Genomic DNA, 22,222 nt, shown 5'->3' with positions numbered 1-22,222 from the left:
CACCAGAACACAAGGCACAACCAATGAGCTTTGCCAATGTAATCTACTCAGCTAGAGCTCTCCTTCAACACCTTTATATTCCTTGACAGCCTTCATCAGATTCCAAATATCACCTAACCATTTACTTCCCAGCATCAGCAAATCATCCTTAGGGAGAGTATCTTGTTCGTCCTCTGCAAGCTTTTCCCCCATTTTTTAATTTCCACTTTTATACATACCTCCTTTTCTACATATTTTCTTGCCGGGCTTTCTGGCACATTCCTTGGATATTCTTTTTACTGAAAAATGAATAGAAGACTAGAAAATAACATGGCGCTCCATCACAGACCGCCGGAACATGCAACACCACTATCTAACTCAATACGCTCCTGCATTTACTGAGTGCGAAAGATCCCCAATTCGTTGAGCCTGCACATGCAATGAGGAAATGTTGATGCATCTTCTCAGAAGTCATTTGGTAGGAAATGGAAATTAGAAACCCATTTCTACCTAAATATACGTGCTGTGGAGGAAAGAAAATGAGTAAGCACAGGAAAAAAATAAGTACAGATACACTGACACACATAAACAAAAAGAGCACCATGCACGCATGTAAAATATGTCTACATGCCAACAGGAAAAGCCATGCATACTACCAGTACACATGAATTAATATTGTTAGAACTTAGAATAGAAAAAATATATAAATATATCTCCCTGTTTTTCCTGCAATAAACTCACCATCCTCGGTTGGGACATATATATTTAAATATAGGCAGTCTTCACTCTGGTCTTGCACATATGATGAAACCACATCCAAGTTATTAGTAAACCACACAGGAAGCATGACTTCTGGCAATCTGCCATCAATGATATTCTGGGGACACACAGGAGCAAATTGAGTGGCATTTCTGATATCTGACCAGGGAGATGGTGGTTCTGGAGGCTGAAAACGACGTTCCCCTGTTGGTGGGGCTGCATATGGAACCCCAAGAAATTGAATAACAGGCCCCAAAATTTCATTATTGAGTTCCTTCTTAAACCCTCTTATCTTTCCAAAGTTGGTAGTCACCAGTGGGTCCACATCATCCAATTTTTGTGATAGCACATGGCCAGCCTGAAGCAAACATCCCAACATACAGAGAGTCAATGGGGCACCCAATCCCCGGTGTACCAAGCATGCCATCACTGCTCTCCAAACATAATTTGGCCACGTGCATCTGGGCAGTGCCATGGTCCCACATTAGTTGTCTAGTTGCCTGGTTACAGTGAGGCAAACGTATTTATATCCACTTGAGAAAGACTGTATAATGGTAGAATATACCTCCGATTTGTTACAGGGGAGCTTGTCGAGAAAAGCTCTGAAAGATCTTCAGACAGCAGATATCTCCCATTGATTTCACATGTATTGGAGCAGCATCTTCAATCATCACTATTTATCAGACCATATCCTATTGAACATTCTGTTTTCCATATTAGCAGTGTGGCAAGAGTGGGCATTGACTGCAGATTTCTCTCTTATAAATCAAATCCAGTTAGCTGCAGGTCTATATCCTAGAAAAAATGAAAATAAATCATGAGCTGGAACAAGCTAACATAGGCAGTGTGATAACTAGATGTTTTACAATCTACAGAAATACATTAATAATGACTAGCATCAGGTAAGTTAAATGTTACCATAGGAAAATCATGGATTGAAGTGAGATGACAAGTAAACTAACTGATTATAAGATTATTGAGAAATGCATCTGCTGACTTTATATACATTTACGTGGAAGCAGTCTTTATTAAAATACACAGTTTTAGAAACATGTCACAGTAAAGTATTTAAAAATACTGAATGTTAGGTGTGAAATTTATACTTTATTAATAGTCTTCAATCACTTCAAGCAATAGAAGATTAATCTGTTTCAGTTTTAAAACCCAATAGCAGAAAATATTTTAAGAAACTGGCAGTAAACTAGCAGAACAGACACAAACCTGTAAGAATGATTGTATGCATTGGAAAACAAACAAAAAGGTGGTTCCCAATCCTATGCTTATCAAAAAAAGGAAGATAATATGAGGACAAGAAAATTAATATGAGTTCAGCTGTGATTATTCAGATGAAACTACCTCACTTCCTTGCTGTATCTCAAATGTTTTCATAAAATTTTGCTTATAGGTTTCCTATTTGAAATTAAGATTCAAGAACTTAAAAGAGAAAATGGCATTAGATACAATTTGTAAAAGAGATAGAAGTTTACATCTTTTTTTGCAGACAAGTTATTTTACCATCTTGCTATATATTACAGATATCAATAAATTTGCAATGCAAAAATTAATTTATGAGTCAAAGTCAATATATTTTAAATTATAGTTTTTTTCTGTCAGAGATCAAAGGAAGATTACAAAAAGAGAGTGTGGTGATTAAAAAAAAATCATACCTAATCACGGCGTCTTGCATATTAACACTAATCAAACATCTATCACTGTTTACACAGTTCAACTTAAACTGCATCAGACTATAATATAACATTCAGTGCAATGCAATCCATGGAGTAACGTGATGTTAACTGTCAAATAACGTACAGCTCAAAAAATGTGTCTTTTCTTGTTCAAGCAACCTTTTCAAGTGCTTACTTTGAAAATAAAGTGTTGATTTGTATTAGAGATGGTTCTATACTATGTATTATGGGAAGATACCTAAAGAAGTGTTGGTCTGGCAGTGAGACTGCCCTGACTTTGTGCTACTTAAAAGGAGATTGTAAAAACTATATAGGGCAGCAGGAGATTTGGTTCTGGCCTAGTGTGTCTTTAGCTCTGAACAATCCATCGCAGAAGGCTATAAGGAGATAAATCTCTTTCCTTGAAGATACTTTAGTCTGTGTTAATTCACATACCTTTGCTGTGAAAGCACATTAATATACAAAAGACAGGCTTAGACCAATCCAATTCCTGTTCCAGAACTCTAGCATTTATCGAAGATTCAGCTACACAAACCCATTTCTGTAAAGTGTATATAATGCTTATTCTTGTGCAGCATCATAGTGGGCCACAGCATGAATGAGTCTTTGCAAGTTCCTTTTGGTGTTAAAAATGCACTGTTTTGACACCTAACTCAGAGAACCTGTGTTGAGGTCTTAAAAGTCCATCATCATGTTTTATTCAACCTAATTTTCAAGTACTCTACAGCAATTTCCAAAAGTTTTTCTTCGCACAACTGATATCAAATACTTGCTTTGTTATTAACAAAATAACACTGCTTTTTTTGTACTTAGAAATCCCTGTGTTAAGGATAAAGAAGCTCCTGTTTCCCACTGATGTGCTACTTTAACGCAAATTGCACAGGATTGGAATTCTGCATGCCATGATGGATTTTCAAATTTGAATGTTTAGCTCCTGAGGTTACAAAAATATCCCATTTTACATGTTGTATGTTTGGAGAACTATAGTATTGATCCCCCCAAATTTTCAGAAGTTGCTACTGTAATAATAGCAGTCATCCAAGTCAAATGTAAAAATATGGCTTATTTAAAGTACTAAAATTAAAAACAAAATGCCTAAATAGAAAGTCTCAAATTTGTTGACAATTTTCCCCCTATTTATTGATGCTTCCTTAGTATATTAAAAAATCCTCCGTTTTCATGCATTTATGTCCATTTACAACCCTATGAAGTGGATTCAACAGTTATCCCCTTCTTACTCATGAGGAACTCAGACTTGAAGAGGTTAATTTTTACCTTGGCCAGGGTCTCTTAGCTAATTAGTAGCAGATCCAGGAGCCCAGTGCTATCTGATTTAAAGGCCATCCTTATGATCACGGCACATGATACAGTCCCTCAATTCACAATTATCACTTTTTAAGAAATTGATCCTAGTGTATTTAAAATTGAATTGTAAAAATATTTTATGTTTCTTCAGAAGACGAAGTCTCAGTAAATATTCTGACAATTTCATAGGACAGAGAAATTAAAAAATGGTCTGCCCTATTCTTATTGGAAGTTAATATTTTATTTTGCTATTTTTTATACATATTTTACCAGTTTTACTCTATTGAATGTAGTGATAGGTTTCTCTTACGTCATTACACAAAATCACGTTAAAACAATGATTTGTGTAATAATTTGATCATTTATTAGTAACCAAAAAAACCCCAAACTATGACAACCTAAATGTCCATCAATAGATATTGATAAATTAATTATGATGTATTCACAAATTCAAATTGTATACATTAGTGAAAACAAAGGACCTAAACCCAAAATATCAACATACATAAATCTCAAAATTTTTGGCAAAACAAGTCACAGAAAATTAGGTACAGTAAATACTATTTAAATAAAGCTTAAAGTATGTAAAAGAATATTATATATTATTCTCAAATACATAAATACATAGTAACAGGATAGCTGTCATCTCTGAGTAAAAAGGAAAGAGAAGAAGGCTCATTCTAGCAACTAATCAATTAACTGGGCCAATTATTTAATTGACACCTAAGACGGATAACCTGTGGTAAGGCCCTAAAAGGCCAGCAACAAACTACAGCAAGTTTGACAAAACCTTAGTATTTGATTTCTCTGTATTCCTTTGTATGTTTGAAGTATTTCCGAATACATTAAAATAAGAAAGCCAGAAAACTCTTACTTGGTACACCAAATCAGATATTACCCATAGATTAGCCTGTCAATCCACACATAGGACTAGCTTCATCTGACTTCGAAGTTAATAGGGATACTAGCTCAAAAATTTCCCCATTATTCCTCTTTTTGACTTAAAGCATATATAGTCCCATTAAAAGAATAAAATAAAAATAAATAATAATTAAAAGCACATCATAAATGGTAATACATTTTCTCCCTTACATTAATTCATCAAAAGCTGGTCCCTCAACTAGTTTGTTTCTGAGAAACTCAGAAAAAGGAGTAGGGAGAACTGTATGGGACGTTAGATAATTACAGTGGGTGGCCACATTCATCCAATCTTTCATTCACTCAACAAACTAGATATTTACAATGTGCAAGCTATTGCACTGAAAGTTAAGGAGAATTGAAAGACATGTACAATCTACTCTTTACTCCCAAGTAGCTTACGACATTGTAAAGGAATAAGTAATCTAAAAAAAATTACTCTAATGCAAGATGAAATGTGACATGTGTTCAATAAATACATGATGAATGTGGGAGCGGAGCCTAGCAGGAAATATCTGACTTCTAACTTTACGTACCTTTTACATATCTTTTTCTAAAAAAAAAAAAAAAAATTAACCTTTTATTTCTACTTTGCTTTGTTTTCTTGTTTGCGTTTCTTTGTTTTCTTGTTGAACTCAACTCCTCCCTACTAAATTTCTTACCTGGGGCAAGACTTTGCATGTGTGTTTTAAAAAATATCTTTATGACCCTCATAAAATCTATATGAAAATTTGTTATATAGTGCAAGCATGGATAAATCTCAGTTGGTCTGGATTGGACAGCATGCTTACCATTACAGCTCCCTGGCTTGATGGTGACTCTTAACCAATGCTATACAATATACAGTGGATCCTTGTTATTCATGGTAGTAATGTTCTATAAAGTCATGATGAACACTAAATTAGGGAACACAGACCTTTTGTTTTTAAAGACATACACATGTGTATGTGTATGTATGTATATGTGTGTGTGTGTGTGTGCACACGTACATGGATATACCCACATATATAGATATACAAATCTCACATAGATTATAGGTTATAATCCTTAATGCTTGCAACTAGTAGATTCTGTTTTATTTTATGTAAGAAAAACTGAGGTTCTAAAGCATTAAGTGCCTGAGGCCGCCTCACTAACAGGTGCTAGAGTTGGGATTAAAATGCCCCCAATTGATCCCAAAGATGAAGCATCTTGCACTGCACTGCACGGCCTCTACTATCTCCAACCTGTGTTCATAAAGTTGAAACAAGAAGGCAGAGCAATGCCTTGTTTGACTTCAGCTGGCAAGATGCTCATAGGGTGACAAAGTTTTGCTGCTTTGCTCATGTCTGTGGAATCACTGTAAACGTGCTGTAAGTGTTGATTTTAGGATTACAAATACATTTTAGTGAATAGACAAGTTCGCAAATACAGAAACCAGGAATAATGAAGATCAACTATACTAACTAAAGACAAATAATGTTTTGCACTTATAGGTCTGTGGGTGGTTTGAAGTCAGGCCACACTAGCTTGTCAACTATATATGGTAATAATAAATGGATATAAAAATGGACTTAGTAATACTAATTTAACAAATAATGCAATTTAATATTATCTGGCTTCAGTAGAGTGTGATGAAACTTGATGACCAAGGCTAGCAATATACTTGGAATATATCTACGTGATCAGTTCACTGTAAGAGAACCTGACCACTGACAGATACTGGGTTTCCTGTAGCAAAATGTTTCATATACACTAGTGGTGGTTAAAGACCTAGAGACAAAAGGATATTCTTCGTGACCCAGGAGTGGGAGAACAAAGAAGCCAGAGTCTGAGATTTTTAAACTCAGTTTAATGCATATCCTTCTTCTGCTGTTGCCATACTGTATTCTTTGCCTGTAATAAAGCTGTCCAATGAGTATAAACTGTTTGACGCCTTTCAGTAAATGAATACTTAAAGTAACTAATATGTAATTAACTCACATAGTAAGTACTTAAAATGGGATGAATAAACAAATGAACACAATTTTACAAAATGATATTAGGCTTCAAAAGAAGAGACAAGTCTACCTCCAGTTAGTAAATTAGAAACGAGTTCATGAATCAAGGGAAATTTGAGATGGGCTTAAAAGAATGAATATGATTTGGACAAACACCGATGGTCACAGAAGGGATCCCACAGCAGAAAGAATGTTCAGCAGACACTGTGCTGCTCACCCTTCCTGAGGGCAGCTCCCATTTTAATGACAGGTTCCTGCCAGTATACAAAGGCCTGGCTTCCTTTTCTCAATACAGAATAATCTGAGGAGCCCCAAAGCTCCCCATGAAAATAGGCAGAGGGAGGAGTTGGTTGAGATTCTCCTACTCCCTTACAGGAATTGTTCCCAATGGCACATCCCAGGAAACTTCTTGTAGACAAACCTTCATCTCAAAGTCTTATTTTTTCCTTTGGAAGCCTGACTTATGACCGAAAGAAAAGTAAAAGGCTTTTTTGAGGAAGGCACAGTCTAGTTTGCCCAGAAGACAGAGTAAATGAGGATGAGCATTGGATAAGATTGAAATGGCAGGTGAGAGCCAAATCAAGCAAGCCCTTCGTTAAGAGGCTAAAGAGTTAGGATTTTATTCTCTAGATGATGAAAAGCCATTACACATTCCTAGCAGAAGGAAAGTATTATCAAATTCATTCACAAGAAAATTAAACCGGCAGTATTTTGGGACAGAGATCTCTAAAGCAGCATGTTCATACCCCATCACAAGATGATTAGATAAGGGAACTAAATGGTTGAACTTCTATTTGCCATTTTTTATGTAAAACAAAAACAGAAAGCAATTAAAGTTTGCTAATATGAATATATGACGTAACAGCAGTGTCATCACAAGGCTATTGACGCATATAGCACTTGCAGTCTTCTTGAGAAGGTAGACTGGTCTGTAGTGCAGTTGGTTAACCACCAGTAGCATTTTGGTATTGTTAATTGTTCATTTTCAATGTGCAGTGATGCATTAGAGTTTACATCATTGGATAAATAAATTTACATATTTGTATCAAGTTGTAATTAAAGTAACCCTTAAAAAACAAACTACTGGATTAACTTTTTATCAAATATCAACGAAAGGGAGTACTAGAAATACAATCATAAATAAAGAACTGTAAAAAGGCAAAACGAAATTTCTACTTTTAGGACAAGCTCTTCTTCAGCTATATCACAAGATTAAAAATAATGGCCATCTAATCAGATATAACAACAAATCAGAAAAAATATTTGAAAACCTCAAGAAGATAACTTGAAGTGTGAATTAATGCCCATTTTATTAGCTGTGAACTGTGCCCTAAAAATCTCTGTGCCTTGATATTAGTGAATAATGCAATGAAGTCATCAGTATTTATAAGACATTTTAAAATACTGTTAATTTTATCTTTCTCATTTTCTTAGTGCCTATTTTTGTGTATGTTTTGCAATCTGGTGATAGAAATATTTATTAAATATATATATATATATATATATATTCCCACATAAATTTTTGATAACCAAACCATATTTTTTACTAAAAAGTAACATATATGCATATATGTATACATTTTTCACCTTTTAGCAAAAATATGGTTTGGTTATCAAACGTACAGACTAGGGGCAAAGGTGTGGGAATCATTACCTTTGTGAATGAATTGGTATAAAAGAAACCAGAGAGAATCTTAATTCCATGTTCACTTTGAAATATCAGCTGGATTCATCCACAATTATGTGAAAATGGCAACAGAAACAGCTACTATTGTAGGTCACCCTCTACTTGCCAATCGCTGTCCAAAACGTTTTACATAGTTCATGTCACTTAGTCTTCACAACAGATTTATAAGCCAAGCCCTCTTATTTGAGGTGAGAAAAACATGGGTGAAAGTGGTCAGATAACTCTCTGAAGGCCACAATGCCAGGAAAAGGCAGATCCAAGAAACAAACCCAAGACTGCCTAACTCCAAAGAACATACCCTGAACCTTTGTGACACAGGAGTTTGTGCTCTGTACCTCAGTGAGACCAATTCAATAAAGTCCTATGCTCAGGTTGAGGAACTGAGGAGAGTGAAACATGCAGAATATCAACAGAAGGAAAATAAAAAGGCTGCTCATCTGCTTGCTGGGGTTAGTTAATAGTCATAATTTGCAGCAACTCCAAAGAGTGTGGTGATGAAACTTTTTTCCAGCAACATTCAATAGCCTGGGGCAGAGAATAAATGATAGAAGTCAGGGTTGGGGATAAGGAAGGAAAGAATGGTAGAACAGCAAAGAGCAAAGGTTACAAGAAATGGTAATCCTAATGTTGAACAGTTCAACTAAATCTAAATATAGACTTAAGCAGTACCAGAAGGACACAAAGGGGAAAAATATAAGACAATTAAAACCAAGGCCAAAAAGGGTTTACTCTGAGATGAGAATATCAAAGTTCAAGATCTTGATAATGGAGAAGTTCCAAGGGATGCCAGGACCCATGTCATGGCCATATTAACATAAGGCTATTGAGAACTAAAGCGGTGACAAGTTTATTCTGCCATGAGCATCATTTAATAATAACTGGATTAATGATAAGCACCAAATGAGTAAGTACTGGGGCTAAACATTGAGCTAACTGCATCATCTCCTTTATTGTCTCTAAGTACCATGAGGTAGAGATCATTATCGTCTTCTTGTAACAGATAATTAAACTGAAGTCAGAAACACAAAGCCACAGTAACATCCTTCAATAAAACAAGAGCACATTTTATGGATGCAGCAAGCTTCAAGAAATAGAAAGAGATAAGGCAGAAGAATTAACACTCTCTAAAGACAAACGCTGCCTCCTTCTTAATTTTGCCCAGAACCTCCTTCTGGGAGAAATTGTGGGCAGCCCTCAATAGTTTTCCAGAGTTGCATGATATTCCCCATTTCTCTGCAGAGCATATAAATGGTTCTATTTGTTCCCTTTCCCCTTGGGCTACTTCCACACTAAATGTACCTCTCCAATAACAAAAAAAAAGAGAGAGAGAAAATAGAATGTTAATGAGAAAAGGCCAACTAAAACTTAACATTAATTGGAGAAAAAAATTACCAATAAAGCATTTTTTTAAATAACAAGGAGTAAAACATGAGTACATGGTAGACATTATACCTGATAGCAAACTAATTTTGTGAATAAACAATACTAGGCCGGGCGCGGTGGCTCACACTTGTAATCCCACCACTTTGGGAGGCCGAGGCGGGTGGATCACGAGGTCAGGAGATCGAGACCACGGTGAAACCTTGTCTCTACTAAAAAATACAAAAAATTAGCCAGGTGTGGTGCCGGGCGCCTGTAGTCCCAGCTACTCGGAGAGGCTGAGGCAGGAGAATGGCGTGAACCCGGGAGGCGGAGCTTGCAGTGAGCCGAGATTGCGCCACTGCACTCCAGCCTGGGCGACAGAGCCAGACTCCGTCTCAAGAAAAAAAAAAAAAAACAATACTAATGGAAGGTAACACATATGATGTGGTTTGGCTGTGTGTACCCACCCAAATCTCATCTTGAATTGAACTCCCATAATTCCCACGTGCTGTGGGACAGACCCAGTGGGAGATAATTTAAATCATGGGGGTGGTTTCCCACATACTGTTCTCATGGTAGTGAATAAGTCTTATGAGATCTGACTGTCTTATCAGGGGTTTCTGCTTTTGAATCTTCCTCATTTTCTCTTGCCACCACCACGTAAGAAGTGCCTTTTGCCTCCTGCAATGATTCTGAGGCCTCCCCAGCAGTGTGGAACTGTAAGTCCAGTTAAACCCCATTTTCTTCCCAGTCTCGGATATGTCTTTATCAGCAACATGAAAATGAACTAACACAGTAAAATGGTACCAGTAGAGTGGGGCACTTCTGAAAAGATACCCAAAAATGTGGAAGTAGCTTTGGAACTGGGTAACGGGCAGAGGTTGAAACAGTTTGGAGGGCTCAGAAGAAGACCAAAAAATGTGGGAAAGTTTGGAACTTCCTAGAGACTTGTTGAATGATTTTGACAAAAATACTGATAATGATATGGACAATAAAATCTAGGCTCAGGTGGTCTCAGATGGAGATGAGAAACTTGTTGGGAACTGGAGAAAAGGTGACTCTTCTTATGTTTTAGCAAAGACACTGGTGGCATTTTGCTTCTGCCCTGGAGATTTGTGGAACTTTGAACTTGAGAGAGATGATTTAGGGTATCTGATGGAAGAAATTTCTAAGCAGCAAAGCATTCAAGAGGTGACTTGGGAGCTGTTAAAGGCATTCTGTTTTTTAAGGGAAGCAGAGCATAAAAGTTCGAAAATTTGCAGTCTGACAATGCCATAGAAAAGAAAAACCCATTTTCTGAGGAGAAATTCAAGCCAGCTACAGAAATTTGCATAAGTAACAAGGAGCCAAATGTTAATCCCCAGGAAAATGGTTAAAATGTCTCCAGGCCATGTCTAAGGTCCTCACAGCAGCCCCTCCCATCACAGGCCTGGAGGCCTCGGAGGAAAATATGGTTTTGTGGGCCAGGCTCAGGGTCCATGTGCTGTGTGCAATCTACAGACTTGGTTCTCTGCCTCCCAGCTGCTCCAGCCATGACTAAAAGGGGCCAAGGTACAGCTCAGCCCATGACTTCAGAGGGTGCAAGCCCCAAGCCTTGGCAGCTTCCACATGGTGTTGAGCCTGTGGGTGCACAGAAGTGAAGAACTGAGGTTTGGGAACCTCCACCTAGATTTCAGAAGACGTATGGAAATGCCTGGATGCCCAGGCAGAAGTTTGCCGCAGCAGCGGGGCACTCATGGAGAACCTCTGCTAGGGCAGTGTGGAAGGAAAATGTGAGATCAGAGCCGCAACACAGACTCCCTACTGGGGAAACACCTAGTGGATCTGTGAGAAGAGGGCCATCTTCCTCCAGACCCCAGAATGGTAGGTCCACCAACAGCTTGCACCATTCACCTGAAAAAGCCACAGACACTTAATGCCAGTCCATAAAAGCAGCCGGGAGGGAGGCTGGACCCTGCAAAGCCACAGGGGTAGAGCTGCCTAAGACCAGGGGAACCCACCCCTCGCATCAGTGTGACCTGGATGTGAGACCTGGAGTCAAAGGACATTATTTTGGAGCTTTAAGATTTGAGTGCCCTGCTGGATTTTGGACTTTCATGGGGCCTGTAGCCCCTCTGTTTTGGCCAATTTCTCCCATTTGGAATAGCTGTATCTACCCATTACCTGTACCTTCTTTGAATCTAGGAAGTAACTAGCTTGCTTTTGATTTTACAGACTTAGCTGGAAGGGGCTTGCCTTTCCTCAGATAAGACTTTGGACTATGGACTTTTGGGTTAATTATGGAATGAGTTAAGATTTTTGGGGACTGTTGGGAAGGCATGATTGGTTTTGAAATGTGAGGACATGAGATTTGGAGGGGCCAGGGGCAGAATGACATGGTATGGCTCTATGTCCCCACCCAACTCTCATCTTGAATTGTACTCTCATAATTCCCACATGTTGTAGGGGGGACCCAGTGGGAGATAATTTGAATCATGGGGGTGATTTCAACCATACTGTTCTCATGGTAGTGAATAAGTCTCATGAGATCTGATGGTTTTATCAGGGGTTTCTGCTTTTGCATCTTCCTCATTTTCTCTTGCCGCCACCATGTAAGAAGTGCCTTTCGTCTCCCGCCATGACTCTGAGGCCTCCCTAGCCATGTGGAACTCTAAGTCCAATTAAACCTCTTTTTCTTCCCAGTCTTGGGTGTGTTTTGTAGCAGCATGAAAACAGACTAATACAGCACAGCACTGGAAGCAGCGCTCAGTTAATTGGGCCCAACTTGTTCACCAAGATTGTTCTTCCTGGAGAATGCTCTCCCCATCAGTTTTCTCCTGGAGGGACCACAGCTAGTACCTTTCAAGGCCTGGCTCAAAAGTCAATAAGACTTCCTTCCCTAGTCCTTCAAGTCATAAAAATACTCCCTTCTCTTATCTCTCAAAACACTTATTACATTTTTTGCAACTAAACACACAGTACTTTTTTCCACAGTAATTTGTAATCTGTTTTCATCTTCATTCCTATATTTGGCAAGTAGTACTAGGCATTGGAGAGGACAACATGAACAGGAGAGGAATAGTGCTAATATTCATGAAGACAAAAAAGTAACTATTGGGTAATAGGCTTAGTACCTGGGTGATGATATAACCTGTACAACAAACCCCCATAACACGAGTTTACCTATATAACAAATCTGCACATGTACCCTTGAATCGAAAATAATTGTTTTAAAAAGACTGAAGTTCAATGGGGGAAGATAGACTTTAAGTAAGTCAATTACACAGAGAGCTATCTAGTAATAAATACTATACCAAGAAGGATAATGCAGGGTATTTTGAGGGGAGATTTAAGAATACGGAGTGGGAATGATGATCTTCCTGAAGAATTAATCTGGAAACTGGGGTCTGAGATTGAGTAGGAGCTGGCAATTGAAAACCAGGGTATAGAATGTGCCAGAAGTAACAGGAAACCCAAATGCTGTGGAGATTGGGGCTTTCCAAAGAAATCACTGTGAACTGAGAGAAGGGTAGCCCATCAGACTGGAGAGGAGAAAGGATGTGACAACTCAATTTGCTGGCCATTTTAGGGGTGTGAGATCTTATCCAAAGTATGATGAGAATCATTATAATCATACAAATGACATGATCAGATTACCCTTACACTTTGAGAGTAGAGGTTGTGTCTTTTGAATTGTTGGTTTTTAACAACCATCCCCAGAACAATGCATTACATTGTAAGTCCTCAGAAAATATTTCTTGAATGAATGACCCACTAATTCATTATACTATTTTTCATCAATTAACACAACCCTCAGATTTTATTTATCCATCTGTGATGCTTGACCTCTGTGAAGGCATTAGCTTAATTAAACTTGCAGCCAGCGGGGATGAAACATAGAAGAGGTGGAAACAAATTACAGTACAATGGAAATTTCTCATCATGTAGGAGTGTGCATAGATATCCATACAGACTGGCAGCTAATTCCATTATTGTGTGGCAAAAAATAAAATACAATAAGATTCTAAGATGCCATAATAGCTTTTCTGACAACAAAAAGAGAAAAAGATTAAGGTGACAGCATTGTCTTCTGCATTACAAAACTGAGTATTTCTGCTATAACCATCATTACAACTAATGGCTAAATATTAGATAGCTTCTTCTTTATTTTGTTATTCTGAAGAGAAGGAGGGCTGAAAAAAATTTAACATTAACTATATAAGCTTTACTTTCTATTTATTCTGAAACTATTTTCAGGTATAATCTCCAAATATTAATTGTTAAATCTAGAATCTACTTCGGAAGCCTGACTTCCGAATGAACAGGAAGGTGAAGGGGGCAAGAGGGGCAAAAATCAATGAGACAGAATGTTATTCAAAAGTCATGGGCAACAGTTTTAATGTATATGTAAAATACCACAGGATACATTTTTAAAACCAATTGATGACCCTGTGATCCCACAGAAGAAAATGAATAATCACTCAAGACCTCAGAAGAGACAGCCTGGTAGAGCTGATTACTTCCCTTGATATTAAGTTGATGCTTTTGTCTGGAAGGGGCCACTTTTGGGTCACAAGTCATTGCTTCCAGAAGCAACTTAATTACGCCTGCTAGTATCTTTGTAGAGAAGCTAGCATAACCTAAGAAGACTGCTACATTCTCAACTCATTCTTTAAGCTTATTTTTGTTTGTAGTGAGTTGCTGATGCCTGGGAAGAGTGGAAAACTACCATTCCTGGTTCCCTGCTTAATTAAAGTCCAGTTAAAAAAATCCCTTGTTACCAGAGAATAGCCATGACTTTGGCAGAGGCAGTGCTAAGTTTGAGTATGGCCCTGGGCCAGGGTGTGTCAATCTTGACCCCTTGGAGGATGATCAGCAGAGAGAGGGTAGGTAAACCTTTGTGTCCATTCAGTCCCAGGCTTTTGCTGGAATTGGCAAACACTATAGTGACTATTGTTTAAGGAGTAGCTGTCTACTAGGAACAGGACTAAGACCACCAATGCCTTTCACATAAGGCACCAAACAGCAATAATGGTTTCCTGTCACTCCTGACCTGGCTTAGAGCTCAACCAGTGATCCAAAGGAGAAAGAATATCACACTAGCAATCTTCTTTATATATCTACATCATTTTCTCCCTTCATATAAAAGTTGCATTAGTACAAATAACAATAACAAAATTCAAAATAATGCCCTGTTCACGGGCCATTTGTGTAACACAAATAGGATATCAATATATTAATGAATAGAATATTAACAAGAATTTAATATACACATGGAATATAGGTTGCCAAATAAAGTCACCATTTAAATTCAAATTTTATAATAGGGAGAATGGGATTATAAAGTTTTACAAAATGGAAAAAGATCTTAAGTAATGACGAAAATCCCAAACAGTTATATTTTAAATCTTATTGTCTTATTGTTCATGCTCTACCTGTTTGAAATAACTTTTAGTAATTCCAACGTTCCCTGAGATATCACATTTTCTTCATTGAAGAAAATAGCTCTAATGTACCTTCAGTAAATTATAACAATATAAATAATCCTACTACACTTATAAGTCTTGATCAAATAATTTATCAAAGTAAAGTATATAAACTCCATATGAAATCACTAAAAAGCTTCAATTACTATTTGTCTCTAATTAATATTCAATTTTTGAATAGAATCCTTCCTCCCTTTGGAATTTTGTACCATATTTAAAATTATTTGTCAATTCAAATAACTACTGATTATACATTTTTTAAAAAGCAAAAATGAAGATCCCAGGTATTCATTACATAAAGAGGTTACATGTTTAGTTACTAACATCCAAGGCTAGAACACAAGTCGATTTTCATTCATTCATTCAATAAACGTTTATTGATCTCCAGTTATGTACCAGGTACTGTTCTACGTGAAGAAGAGAAATACACTCAGCTCCAAACAAACCAGACAAAAATCCCATACTATGGTGGAGGTTATATAGACTACTAGTACAGTATTCCTTCAAAACAAAAACCGCTTTCCTTCTTAGATGTTGTTATTAAAGACCATGGCGTAAAATAACAGGGACTTTTGGCATCAATCTTATAGTAACATATGTATTAGAACACTTGGCACAGTTACCAGGTAATGAAACTGGTGACTTTTTCTACCCATAAGAAAAAGAATAGATAACACTGTCACTTGTGTGTAAAGTGTTGGACAGTAAGTAATACAGATTTAAATTAGAAATGACAGACGCACTGACTTGAAACATAATGGTTGCTGAAGTGAACTTTTATTCCTTTTAGCTCTATAGTTAACTATTAAATTGCTCAAGTTTTATTTTCAAGGTGTGAATATTGTGACAACCATTCACAATACTCACAACGTTCTATGCTGTAATCACTTTTTCTGGTCAGTTCTGTCATAGAAGTGGTGGTTGTCATATGGAAAAAAACTTATACTAATGATAATCTCAACTTGGATTTTATCAAATCAATATTACTTGATTACATGTTTGAACTTGTTGATCTTCCAAGCATAGAAAGTATTCCATATGACAATATGAGAGTACTCATTGTGACTATTTTTTAAAAAGCAATGACAATTTTCAATTCATTTTCAAACATTACAAGTAACCTCTTTTCTTCTCCTGTAGAGCCACCATTCATTGGGTGTGTCAGGGAAGAAAAAAGAATCATTATGGTTACAAAAAACTGATGACAAACATTGTTATAAAAAATAGTATATCAACTGGATGTTTCCCAATAGGCATTTGTTGAAAACCATATGTATACAATAAGACCCTCATATCATTGCCTGACTATTTACCCTTTATAGAAAGTGCCTGTGTTATTTCAATACAGGCAAAATATAAGAAAATAATATTCTAAGAAAATATTTGCCCAATATTCAATCTCTTCCCCAACTTCTGCTTTTCCTCCACACGCACTGCCACCATCAAATAAATAAATAAAGTAAGCAAGCAAACACATTAGTCTATTTATTTTCTAAATTATGCAAAACATAAACAGAATTATAGGTAGAGGAAAGTTGATGACTATGCAGTTCTATTAATGAAGCACCATCTACAGCACCTCCAAAGAGATAGCATGGGCCTCAGCAGGTAGCTCTAATTGTAGGCATATGTAGCATTAGAAAAGTAGGCTACAGAAAAAGAAAAAGTTACTGTGTGGCCTGTCACAAGTGAACTAATACTATGTACATAAAGTGTGGCTGGATACGCAGTGAAAATACTAAACTAAAATTTCTATACAAACCAGGAGAAAGTGAAAAAAGTACATATTCTTCTATTTCATAAGTCAAATCAAAGTTTGTCCACTTAAAGCTAAGTCCTAAGATGTCAACTGCATTAGTTAGGTCTAGTCTCAGGCTGGAACTTAATTTCCTGTGATATATCACTGTGGTTTTTGAATTTACATCTGTAGTAGTAACTTAACTTGCATTTGTTCCAAAATGAATTTCATGCTCAACTTGTTTTTCTTAATTAAACTTCCTTTAGCAGTCCCTTATATGTGTATTATTAAAACTCATTAGTCCCATCCACAATTGCCTGTCATTTTTTTGACTACACGTTCATATATTGAAGTGCTGTGTTGCTACATATAGGAAGAAAATTAAATAATAAATATGGTGACTTGAACGTTTTATAAGTGTCAGGATGAGAGAGTGCCTGCAAGGCCCATAAGGTTTCACACAAAAGAGGCATTACTGCTAAAGCTAACATGCTGACACATCTCTGATCTATAAAGTCTGCAGTAATGGCAGCAGTAAAGCGTTTTGCCATTGACTAGAATTTCTCTTACATGCAACGGAAATAGGCAAAGAAGAGATTATACTGACTGTTATAAAAAGAATTCATATAAAAATCCCCCAAAAGTTTAATGTCTAGTAATTTCAAATGCCTGGAATGATTCACTAGTTTTCCCTGACTTCACTTAAGCTTTGAGTTCACAGTCATTCTCTGTCACACAGGTTAGCTACCAAATGGCTGTGGGGATTCTTGTTTGTTTGATTTTACTTTGTTTGGGGGATGACTCTTGAAGGCAGAGATTATTCAGATCATTTTATACCAACATAGTAATATTTGATATTATCAACATTATTTCATTATAGAACAAAAGTGACCAGCAAATGTGTTACTATTAAGGAATCATTTTTCTTAGAAATCATTTTCTTAGAAACAGAATGTTGCTATCCCACAGGATTATACGGTTAGCTACCTCATGATGTTTTAAATTATCTCTTAAAAAGCAATAAAAACCTTAGACTCATCATGAGTGTTCACAAATTTGATATTTTTCAATGCTTGGCAAATTCAATATGTCAAAAACTTGAATTTTAAATTAATTGAAAGTTGGTTTTTGTTCTTTTTTATTTCTCAATAAAGCAAAAGAGATGCAAGATTTGCACTTGGAAGTGTCATGTGTTAAATTTCAACAAGTCATTTAAAAATAATTGCCCTTATCACTTTGCTTCCAATTAAGAGTGTGTTGCTAACTTCTTTTTAATGTAAAACAACATTTAATGTAGTTAATCATCTCAAAATCATAGAAATAATCTATAGCAAATGTGTTAGCTTTTCCTGAATGTTAGGCCAGTTGCAACACATAAAAGGTTTTTGAGGGACAGGTGCAGCTGTTAAGCAAAACTCCAGTGAATGCAACATCAGTTTTTCCATAGTGATAAGCTTAGGGGAATCCAATGTTATTTCTTGTCACTTATGTCAGAAACTGTGCTTGCAGATTTCCAGGGCTAATTGACGGCTTCCATCTCTTTACCCCAAACTACCACATTTTGTGTTACTCTGATAGAAAATTCACAACTCATCAAGGCTACCATGTTCTTTTTAATAATTAGGACCAAAAACATGTATTGGGTAAGATAGAGCTAAATGGAATTAATTTTCTAAGTGAATTCCTCAGGTTTTTCAATAGTTCTTGGAACCATCCACTCTATTAGGGAGAGCATTTATCTAACTGGGTACCTTGCTCTTCATTTACTGGCCACAGCTTTTTAAAAATTTTTGGTGTGTAGTTTTGTACATACTTATTTCCATTGTTACTGGCTTTCCAAAGTGGATTTACTACCTACAATGTTTACCAAAGTTTTGTGTACATACTGCTTGTAGAAACAAAGGATACAGCCCCTCCAAGTAGATTATAACAAAGAGTAGATCACTTTCTCCCTTTTCATTTTAACTGACGAAAGAGAATATAATAGGGGAGTAGAAAGTATTGTTTATTCTGACAGAAATATATTTTCCAGGCACTACAAAGGCACGTTCAGTTAAGTCTTCCATTTTAACACTATGGCACATGAAATGACTACTGATTTAATGGTTTTGGAATATGCAAATCAATTTCAAAAGGACCTTCTTTTTCATGTTTCAAATTATCCATCTATTTTTATATCAACAGCCATATTCTCTATTAGCTTAAAAAGAGAAATTCCAACCCACCTACCACTCACCTTCATTACTTATTTGCTATGACCACTTAATGATATTTGCTGGCTGTCTTTTTAAAATCCGTTTAAACTTTGAAAATATTTTAAATACTATTAGACAGTGTGGCTAGGATCAGTGGCTAGACTGTGCCAATACACAGAACATCCATTCTTCTACTTTCAGCCTGCACATGAACCACGTGACTTATAGCAGAGTAAAAAGAGACTAACCTAGCTTCTCAGATATCGCCTTAAAACTAACAATTGGGTTTGTAGAAACTATTTATTGTTATTTCTATGATCTCTAAATAAGCTTACACAATGTCTACTGAAATATGAAATATCTACCTTTTCCACTTTAGAATTCCTGGGAGACAAAAGTTTTATATTTTGCTATTTCATCTTTAAAAAACAAATCTCACATGCATGCTTCAAAATTAGATTTCAGAAACACACATTTGTGTGTACACAAATCCAGGAAGAAAGTTTGGTTAGACTAATCTTTTAACAGTCAGAATGTCGCATGTATCTGGAATTCCTGAAAAAAAGTACTAGAGAATGTGTGTGCTTCAGATGACATTGAAGAGTTGCCTTTTGATGAGTTCACACACAACAGACTTCAGTGGTAAAACCACAAAGGTATCTGCATACACTTCATAATCTGTAAACCAGAAATCCTTGAAAAAAGGTAACACTTTTCTTCTATAGAACATACAAAACGTATGTTTTATCTTTTATCTATCTCCATTTTATTCCAAAGCATTTGAATGTCTACAAGTTTAAAATTTAACGAATTGGCTTTAAAAAAAAAAAGCCAACTAAAGTTGTCATGTTGAAGTCTCAGATTCGTTAACCTACTGAACACATTTATATACATCCCTCAAATAAATCAGTTCTTTGTATGCAATTGTTCTGAAGCTACGTGGACTCCAAAATTACTTCAGAATAATATGCTTTTCTGGGTTCCAAAGCAACTTTTAGTTGCCTGAGTCAATTCATATTCACTGATTTGAGTGATTAATTATAGCTGCTGAAATTGATTTCCTTCTGCAAATAAAGATGAGTTTTTCTTGGGAGCTATAAAATTCTTAAAAAAAGAAAAAAATCCCTGAATTCAGCTGCAAGAAAATGTCTGGGAACGCGCGCGCACCGCTCAGTCGGAAAGAAAAGCCAGTAAGTGGCGAGGCAGGCAGGGCAGGGATGCATCAGAAATGCAGCCGTCTGCCTGGCGCACTCGCTAGCCCGGGCCCTCGGCAAAAAGCCTGCAACATCTTCCTGGGCTGCTCCAACTCGAAGAAAGTTACCTCGGACTTGTATTATGGAAAGTCGTGCAAGTGAATTACAAGACAACATGTGTGGCCAGCCACCCACTTCTACTGTCTCTATCCGGTGCAGTGACCCTGTAACCCTTTAGTGGCCGGTTGAGAAAAGCGGGAAGCGGGAAGCGGGAAGGGGTAGGAAGAGAGGGGTGAGGGAGGAGACAACATGAAAACAGCCAATTCCCCCTGCAAAACATCCCCCTAGAAGCCACGACAGCCGCCGAAACGGCGGCGAAGCACCAGCGATTTCTATTTGGGCTTTTCCACTCTACGTGCAGGTTTTCCAAGGCACCGCTGCCTCCTCTCCTTAAAGTATTGCTAGGAGAAAGCACTGGATCTGGGAAGCATCTCCCAACTGAGAGATTTTCAATGCAAAGTTGAGAGCTTGGAGAGCTGCTTGGCTCCCCCACCGACGCCACAAAAATACGGTTTTTAGCTCGATCTAGGTAGCTCCCTAGCGATCCCCCCGGGGATGCGCGAGGTGGTTTTACATTCCCCTTTCTCTCTCCATTTCACAGGCACCGCGTCCGCATCACCTTCCGCGCAGTGGCACAAAACCCTGGCAGCCCCCTCCCAATAAAAGAGCCACAAACTTACCCTCAGCAAGATAAATCCACAGAGGGAGCCCCCTCATCTTTCCCCGGTCCCTTTGCAATGATTCAAGGAGATGGTTTCTACAACACTTCGCCGTCAAATTCAAGCTGAAATGGTCCAAGTATTTACCAGTTTCTAGACGCTTTTTTGAAATCTCGAGCACCCGGTAATTCTTGTTTCAGGATTCAAGGCGCTTCCTTTTCTCTTTTTTTGCTTTAAGCATCCGCAACCCCAGTTTTGCACCCCCCCTCCTTTTTTATTCACCCACGGACACTTCCAAAACGTGTCGATTGATCCTTTTTTCTCTCCAGATGCAACCACGATCCAAAATCCTGGGGACCCAAAGCCACCTCCATGTAAATCCGACCATCAGGCAAGAAATACAAATGATCAAACAACGTTAATTCTTTCGGCTGCAATCAGATAATCCTACTAATCCAATAGATTTATCTCGATTGGAAATTGACCTCAAAAATGAATTCCCGGTGCTGATGTCCAGAAGAACAATTTCATAGCCCTGTTCGGGTGACTGAAAAAAAACTCTGGTTTCTTTCTTTCTTTCTTTCTTTTTTAAAAAATCTTTTTTGGATTCTGGGTGCACTCCTCGCAAAAAAAAAAAAAAAAAAAAAAAAAAGGCCGAAGACCCTGGTTTTACCCTAATATAGGTTTCTACTCCAAATCGGTGCAGGATGAAAAATGGTACAAAGATACCCCTAGTGGCTCGAGGCGATATTGCAGGGATCTCACTTTTTTTCCCATCCCCTCTCCTCACCTTTTTTTTTTTCTGCCCCTTTAGATAACTGGCTACTGTAGTAGTTAAAGAAGGCTGAACTGCAATTAACATGAATAGTATATGACTACTTGAATACAGCATCTGATGTTTCTTTGTTTTATGTTTAAAGACTAAATCTTCTGTGCTTCTGTCTCCTCTGGATTCTATTTTTTTTGTCTACAAAAATTTCCCCAACGGCAGTTAGTAGCTAAAATGCCAATTTGAGGTAACTCGGTGATTTCAAAGCAATTGTATTTGTTTCTTTAATAACTATCGATCTAGAAGAAACCTCACTCTTCCTAAGATATGCCGCTTTTAGAAAAACATTTAAAATTTTATTTCCTTCAAAGGAATATGATTGTGTGTGTGTGTGTATTCTTAGACAATCTCTTACTCATTTGGGACTTTTAGTGTTCATTCAGCAAAGCAAGTGATAGCTCCTGTA

The 22,222-nt window shown here is 37.1% G+C and overlaps 1 protein-coding gene across 9 annotated transcripts in view; it reads right to left on the bottom strand.

Annotated features, from left to right (window-relative positions):
* NLGN1 (neuroligin 1) overlaps positions 1 to 22,222 on the bottom strand; it is a 910,345-nt gene that overhangs the window by 700,024 nt on the left and 188,099 nt on the right. For 6 of the 9 annotated variants that reach the window (XM_058426454.1, XM_058426452.1, XM_058426457.1 and 3 more), the window contains one exon: positions 721 to 1,533. In XM_058426454.1, the coding sequence (XP_058282437.1) occupies positions 721 to 1,213 (493 nt within the window). In that variant the 5' untranslated portion in view covers positions 1,214 to 1,533. Of the gene's footprint in view, positions 1 to 218; positions 279 to 720; positions 1,534 to 21,008; positions 21,601 to 22,222 lie in introns of those variants that run through there. The other 3 variants (XM_058426459.1, XM_032753229.2, XM_032174011.2) reach the window with 3 other exon arrangements.

This window comes from Hylobates moloch, unplaced genomic scaffold, assembly GCF_009828535.3.
Source record: "Hylobates moloch isolate HMO894 unplaced genomic scaffold, HMol_V3 SCAFFOLD_13, whole genome shotgun sequence".
Classification (NCBI taxonomy): domain Eukaryota; kingdom Metazoa; phylum Chordata; class Mammalia; order Primates; family Hylobatidae; genus Hylobates; species Hylobates moloch.
Note: the sequence above shows the minus strand (reverse complement) of the source record. Positions and strands in the feature narration are given on the sequence as shown.